This window comes from Morone saxatilis, unplaced genomic scaffold (assembly GCF_004916995.1).
Source record: "Morone saxatilis isolate NCDOM2014 unplaced genomic scaffold, NCSU_SB_2.0 Contig17, whole genome shotgun sequence".
NCBI classification, from domain to species: Eukaryota; Metazoa; Chordata; class Actinopteri; family Moronidae; genus Morone; species Morone saxatilis.
In genome coordinates, this window is record NW_023339729.1 from 10,221,171 (window position 1) to 10,228,759 (window position 7,589).

The 7,589-nt window shown below is 42.5% G+C and overlaps 1 protein-coding gene across 1 annotated transcript in view; it reads right to left on the reverse strand.

The window, feature by feature from the left end:
* tdrd7a (tudor domain containing 7 a) overlaps nt 1–7,521 on the reverse strand; it is an 11,619-nt gene extending 4,098 nt beyond the window's left edge. The window contains exons 1-14 of the mRNA XM_035659382.1: nt 7,339–7,521; nt 6,365–6,583; nt 6,038–6,182; nt 5,760–5,874; nt 5,502–5,594; nt 5,251–5,288; nt 4,602–4,642; nt 3,970–4,140; nt 2,409–3,176; nt 1,925–2,121; nt 1,545–1,737; nt 1,150–1,261; nt 770–981; nt 467–601 (exon numbers count right to left, since the gene is read on the reverse strand). Of these exons, the coding sequence (XP_035515275.1) occupies nt 467–601; nt 770–981; nt 1,150–1,261; nt 1,545–1,737; nt 1,925–2,121; nt 2,409–3,176; nt 3,970–4,140; nt 4,602–4,642; nt 5,251–5,288; nt 5,502–5,594; nt 5,760–5,874; nt 6,038–6,182; nt 6,365–6,568 (2,424 nt within the window). The 5' untranslated portion in view covers nt 6,569–6,583; nt 7,339–7,521. The remainder of the gene's footprint in view (nt 1–466; nt 602–769; nt 982–1,149; nt 1,262–1,544; nt 1,738–1,924; nt 2,122–2,408; nt 3,177–3,969; nt 4,141–4,601; nt 4,643–5,250; nt 5,289–5,501; nt 5,595–5,759; nt 5,875–6,037; nt 6,183–6,364; nt 6,584–7,338) is intronic.
* Between the last annotated feature and the right edge of the window lie 68 nt (nt 7,522–7,589).

Consider the following 7,589-nt stretch of genomic DNA (forward strand, 5'->3'; position numbering starts at 1 on the left):
TCATCAGCTTTTAAAGGCAAAACGCCTATGTGGCATCGGCTGGAACATGCTCGAAAGGTTTCAGAGATGTGTGGCAACAGTATTGTGTTTGTGATACAGTGAGTTTTCCTCTTGCTCTAAATATTTGGATAAAGTAATCCAAGTCACTTTTATCACTTCGCATCTGAATGACTGTTTAACCCTATTTGCCTGGCTCCATCGCCACAAGCTCGACTCTTAACAAAAACAATGTGTAGATCTTAACTTGCAGTTTGTTTTTATAATGCACTATGAACTATTGCTTTGTAAAGTCATGAAGTTAAACAGCCTCTCTCTGCATCAAGCAGCACACTGAACAGACACCTAAAAACTATAATAGTATTCTATATACTCCTACTATACTATACTATAACTGTAAAACTTAAAATGTCCGACACTGTTAAGTGTTGAGGCAAATGTTTTTATACAAGTCTGAAGTTTTGTGTACCTGGGACGTGAAGAAGGCCTCTGTTTCTTTCAGTAACTTGCTGAGTCTTGCGGTCCCTCTGGAGGGCAGCTGACAGTAGATGATACCATCTGCACACACATTTGTGACACACACCTCCTGATAGGTTGCATTTACCTACAGGCAACAGACAGATTCATGTTAGATAATAGATGGGGGACTGATAACATTGAGGACCTCACAATCATGGTTGACAAGCTGCTGATTTTAATTCCAACTGAATAAATCCTGCTAAACCATATGAAACTGCTCATTTGCTGCTTGGCTTTATACATGCATCCTTACAGTCAGAGGGTTGTTCATGGTGTTGTCCTGCAGAGCCTTCAGGCAGGTGGAGTTGATGTTGACGTCGTCATCCTGCGAAGTGTCGTACAGCACTGCCTCCGGAATCTCATTCTTTTGACACGGCTCTAATGTCTCCATTAGCAGGATTTTTCCCACTGCCAACTTGTCCAAGGAGGACAGCACCAGGGGATGGGAGCTGAATGCATCTAGACCTGGGAGAAGGAAGGGAGGAAGAGGGAGAGGGAGGACGAGAGAAGCAGGGCTATTAGTGACCTCGGACCTACAGTATGTTGTACATTCATTAGCTAATGTAAACATTTTTCACCTACATTAGTTACGTAAGTACGAGTCCTAAAGTCATTTCCTAATCTTCTCTGTACCTGCAAGTCGAACGTTTGTAGCCTGGAATGGCAGAGAGAGGAAGTCCTGGTGTAGCTCCAGCAGATTAGTCCCACTGGTTTCCACAGAGAAGCCGTAGTCCACATAGTATACCTGGCAAACAGACCGACAAAAGCTCTGCTGCTGCAAAAACACTGACCAGTTCTGTAGCAACCAAATGTGTTCCTCCGATAAACTGAGCGGTGTCCCTGTTCAAGGGCAGAATCCCCCAAAGTCTACAGTTCTGAACCAAATCCATCATGAAGCTCTGAAACGGCATTCACACCACTTGGAATTTGTGTTACAGTGAATGTATTTACACTTTTTGATGCTGATTAACAAAACTATGTTTTTTAAAGTAAAAACACTACCGTTTACTACAAACTAAATGAGTTACCTTGACCTTGTTAGGGGCCATAACCTCCATGACCTGAGCTCTGGCCAGGTCGTCTCCATCCTCCCCCTTGACTGCTACGAGCTGACCAACAACAGGGTTAGACAGAGGACGGTGGGTGGAGCTTTGGCTGTAGAAGGAGTGCATGGTGTCCTCCATGGCCTCCTGAGCATTGGAGTAGTTCTCACCTACATACCTGAACAGACACACAAATGTTTTTTCAGCTTCTCTCAATCTGTCCATGGAAGTGTTCAAAAACAGTAACCTGGTACATAACAGCACACTCACTAATACTTTGCGATGAACAATTCCTCACAAAGTTTTAACTTAGTTTTTAAAGTTTGAATCACTGTGTACCATGTTACAAGTTGTTTTTAGCTCACCTCACAGTAACAGCATTGCTGCTCTTGGCATCAGTAATCAGCACAGAGGGGTACTGCTCTGAGGGAAGAACCAGATAGGTAGGCTCCACAGATCCCAGGACCTCCAGACCAGAGGGAAGGGGAGGGCTTCTGCATTTCTGGCTTTTCTGGTCGTCTGTGTCTTCCATGTCAACTTTGAAGGAGTTATACAGGATGGCCTGACACACAGGAAAGTGCATAAATGACAAACACATTAATAAATACAAATATTTGAAGGTAAACGGGTAAACAGGAAAGATGTCCCTGAGCTCCCTGCGGTATTAAAGGTGACAGAGACAAAATCAGTATCACAACTGTTGGAAACACTCCAATTTCTCCAAACCAATCATTCCAATTTATCACTGGTCTGAGCAATAGGTGTGTAACTTTACACTACTCATTAAGACTAACCTAACTTGTACATTGTGTAAACTCTGGTACATGCTGTGCAATCCCATTCACTTACCTTCTTCTTGTCATGTGGTATGGGGTACTCCACGGTGCATATGTCCAGCAAGAGAGACAAGTTGTCCATGATATGTTCGGGGAATGACATTTTGTATGTGTCCATGAAGAGTTTGGGCAAAGCATGGGCCCACAGACCGTGACTGTACTTAGACAGAAGCTCCTTTATTCTCTGACGCGCTTCGGCTGACACAACAGCAGGAGATTTTGAGGTAGGACGAGGGGCAGAATCGGAGGTGGGGGAGAAGGTCACCTTCAAAAGGGGTAAAATGTCAGGGCCAGGTTGGAGAGAGGAAGCCAATGGAGGAGCGTTGGTTGATGCAGGGCAAGTCCGGGTATGGGCTGATGAATGAGTGTTTTGTTTGTGGTTGAGGGTAGTTACAGGTAAGTTCTGACGATCTTTACATCCACCATTGGCATTTACTGCAAGATTGATACAAGGGGGCAATCTGGGAGCGAGAGCTGGGTTGCGGGCAGGGCTGCGCAACGTAACCGAAGAGGCAGATACATGTTGAGGAGGAAAAATGAAGGTAGGCTTAGCCAAAGGGTTTTGGGGGGACTCTCTAGGTTTAGGAACAGGGGAGTGAAGGAGGGGACTGGAAGGTTGTTCGGGTGTCGAGGGACGTGAAGAAATGGGTGTGGTGATGGTGCTTGAGTCAGTGGGTGACGTTGGAGGTGTGGTGCTAAGTCTCGGGACAATAGAAGACTTAGGAGGCAGAGGAGGGTAGATGAGGCGGTCCGCTCGGCACCTGCTGGGAGAATTCTCCACCTGTGAAGGCCAGATGAGCCAGAGACAGAAGGAAAGAGATCGTAACCCTATAAGAGGGTTGAAGAGCGAGGCCGGGATTAAAAAGAAAACCGTCGAGCGAACCCTCGAGATTGGTAGTTGGTAAGCAGTGTTGTTAAAAGTGAAATAATGTTCGATCAGTGTCTTCGTGTAAAAGGTGAAAATCAAATAGTAGCAGCTGTAGAATATGAAAGGTTAAGGCGTTCCCATGTACTTGTTAAGTGAAATTAGCGAACGCGGGAGTGGCCGGCCGCGGGGGCGTGTGCGACAAAGGAGAAGGGAACACCTATTGTTTTTAGATGATGTTTTATCATTAATTTTGTTGTGTCCCAAATCACTCTAATATGCGCTCTGAAGACGTTGATGAAGCAGGAATGCAATGCAAAGCAGTGTTTCACCAGTGTTTACTCACAAGCTACTTTAATCTGCTCGCCTTGCTTTCTCTCTCTCCCCATACACACACAAACACTCTGCTCCACTCCTCACACAGTGGCTTGCCCCGCCCCTCTATGTTTCTCTCCAGCACTGTGTTTTATAAATTCACCTAAAAGACATAACTCGCATTTTCGATTTTTCATAAGTGATTTATTTTTTACAAAGGCAGTTGAGCCTTTTGGAGGAGGCTGGTTGTTAAATGAGAAACGATCAACAGTTCATTCATAATGCGATAAGAAATAGGCCTTTGTATGAGGTCATTTTATATACGTATAAACTATTTATTGGTCAGGATATGAGATTTTGGTCGCACATGTACAAATAAAAATGACTGACTCACCATACAGATGTGTGTCCACTTTTCCAGATCTACGAGCGCCTGAGGGTGGAGCTTCTGATTGAACATTTCACTGTAGACCTGTGACAGTTTCGACATCCACAATCCACTGTAGTATTTCTCCATGAGCTGAATGAATCTGCTCTGCACCAGTTCCACGTCATACAGACAAGACTGCATGGGGAGATGCCACAAGATTGATCACTACAAGTATGTCCTGTTGCTTTTTTGACTGAGATTAGATTTCTTTTTAAAATCCCAATTCAAAATAATAAAATGAACACACAGATAAGTACAAAACAAACTAATTAAAATAGATCATGGAAAACAACTGCTGTGACATTATTGGGTTGTGGCAAACAGAGGAGAGCACTGATAAATTATCTTCTTACAGTCTTCTTTTTATTTCAGAACATTTTATTTTATAAAAAGAAACACGTAAGAAGAAACTTTGTGAGGGCTGGTCTAAAACAGGAATTTAGTGAACTTTTGCTTTTTAAGAGACCAAATATAAAAGCAACAAGTAGAGCCTGTTTCTTTCTTAGTTGTACATAAACACAGAGCTGGCTATGCAACTCAATTTGGATTTACTCTTTGATTTGCAACACAAAATACAATGCAATGTTTTTCTGTACCTTTGATTGGTCAGTCCTGGGGACTTGTTCAGGAGGCTTCTCTGTGAAATGTTTGTGTTAGAGGAAGAGGAAAGGTTAACAAATGCTGACATCAGTAAACAGTAAGTCACTTCCCCGGGGACAAGTGCAAAAGGTTTCAGCGGCCTCTTTTATACCCCTTCAAATATCTTCTTGCAACAGCGACGCAATGATGTAACAACTAAGTTGATCTGCTAAATCATTATTGGGGCCAATAAAGACTTAATTTTATATAAAGCATTAATTTGATCCCTTGTATAGTGAGTCCCTGTGTGATCATGGGTCCGCCATACGCAGGTATTCAGTTCACGAGTACATTATCTAAATTGTTTTGGATTCATTTAAATATTATTTAAATATTGACCTATTTTAGGCCATGAATGAATTGTGTAGCTGTATTTTGTAAGCATTTTTTCGCACAGATAGCGACTCTGTGTTGCCGATTCACAATATTAACAGATTTGTTTTAGCTGATCAACAGAAGTAATTCTGAAAGGGTGAAAACCCTGGAAATATGAAACAAGATATAACATTTAGAATATATTCTAGCAATTTGATATTTTCCTACAAAAAATCCCCTATAAATCATTTAATCATTGGAAGACTTCATTTCCAAGAAGGTCCCACATACCTCTTGGCTTCTGGCAGTTTGTGAAGCTCTTCTCCTTCCTAAAACAGGTTGGTTTAGTGGGGCTGGTTTTCAGACATTCATTAAACCCACATATTCACATTAACACATTAAAATAATAATTACATTATATTAAAAGGCGGTGTCAGCATACTAACTTTTATATGTATGTGGTTATGAGTCATACACTCAAACTGTATAACTGCCCCAAATGAATGCTGTATATAGAAGAACCAGGTTATGTGTTTGTTCACCTGACAGGCATTACACATGGCTTTACAGCTGGTTGAGGAGCCGGTTGTCTGTGCTCAACAGGGGTGAGGGAGCTCAACCTGTGGTCCAACTGCCTGCAGAGGCAGAAGAATAAATTCCATTAGAGTCTTTAAAGCACAAGTGACAGAAAATGTTAGTTAAAGAAGGGAAACGCCACAAGTAGTATGTGAAAAAGAAGCCGTGTTACCTGACAACAAGTAAATGGTAAGACTAAGTGCAACTAATGCTCATTTGTTCACCTGTAGTCTCCTGCGGCACTGAAGCCTCGGTGTCCGCCGTAGGACCGAGAGCGGTTTGCCAGCCAGTTAGAGGAACCAGCAGCAGAGGGCTGGCGGAGAGAGGACCTTGGTCTCACTTCAAATGTGGAATAGGGGGACAAGAGGTCAGGTTAGAGTGCAAAAAGGAGGTAGCATACAGGGAATGAGTGTTTAAAAGGTGTTGGCTCTGAATATGAAGCCCTTTGGATAGATAGAGCCCTGATGTAAGAAACAAAGCTGAATGTTCAAGTGTCTCCTACCATTGAGCATGTATGGGTTGGAAGGTTTGAATCTCATCCTGCAGTTGACAACGTGGGAGCGACCAGATTTCTTGGAGCACTTCTGCTTGGCTACCAGCTCAGCAATGTGAGCGGTCTCCTGACACACTGCAGCGAAGCATTTTAACTACAGAGCAGATTCATTGTTACACTTCATGTAAAACTCAAACGAGGATGAAGTACAAACTGTTTTGTTTCTCAACTCTGTGCTGGTGCTAGCTGACCATGTACGGATGGAGAAGAATAAATCAATGTTACACAGCGTCAGATTAAGTCTATTCACAACTAGGTGAGACACACAGCCCTCACCTCACCCATGCGATACTCAAGGCGGACCACAGAGGGGATGCTCTTGAGGTAGTCCTCCAGTTTTGAGTAGCCCAGCTTCTTCAGCGGGATGTTTTCTCCACACAGTGACCGGTACTCTGACTGGAGGCTGTTCACGGACACGCCGGTCTTACTGGACTGCAGCACAGACCGTAACATCTTTTTTATGGACTCGCTGTCTGACATCTTGGAAAATATACACTGAAAAAGAGACACAAATACAAATCAGTGGGGTTAGAAATGCACAGGAAACATCTGTGGCAGTAACTCTCTAACTGGGTGAAAAGGCTGTTTGTGCTGTAGCTTTTATCCATTGTAGTGTTTTCAAAGCATTGTGTCTGTTGTATTACAGTCATGGCCATACGCATTGTCAAGCCTATTAGAGCTAATATTAACTTACATTTATTAAGTAAAACCAAGACACAAAGGCAACATGACGCACATGGGGGGGTGTTTGTGTGTCAGTACATAAAAATGAGAGCTGAACAATGTTAATTTAAGTTAAACGCATATAGAAAGCAGCATTTTATGGCACAATGCAAGCTATTATTAACCTGATTTAACACGCGGACTGTAGCATGTAGCTAAAGACTGCAGAGTTGGTCTTCGAGGTTTGCTGTAAAAATGTAGATTTAGGCACACATTGTGTCTTAAACCACTGGGGGAAATTGTTGTACATCGACTTTCAATGTCACATCAAGTTGTCGTAACGTTGGACATCCATTATTAAACTTTCCTCAGTCACAAAGTCACAAAGAAAGGACGGTGTTCATCAACGGACGTTTACCGTCGAACAATGTGGGCGCTGGCTAACGGCTAACAGTTGTTTGCAGTTAGCCGTAAAAATAAAGTTTATTTTGGCCCACAAATTACCTTTTTACAAACTAACTGAAAATATATATTCAATGTGAGCTCGAATGTCACGACAGATTAAGATGTTTCCTCGTTTACATTACCTGTAATTGTAACTAAAGCGTCAGTCAAACTGCCGTAGTCCTCTTTCACCGCATTCAAAACCACGCGCACGGCCACGCCCACTCGTTGTTAAGGTCACGGCCGGTCAGCTTCGTTTTTATTTATCTCAATTTATTTGTTAAACATATGACACAAATAAATCAAATACACGTTTAACTAGCTAAATGCCCCAACTGTGATCCACTTATAAATCTTGTAGTAAACGGTCGATGGATTTTTTTTTTTTTTTTTT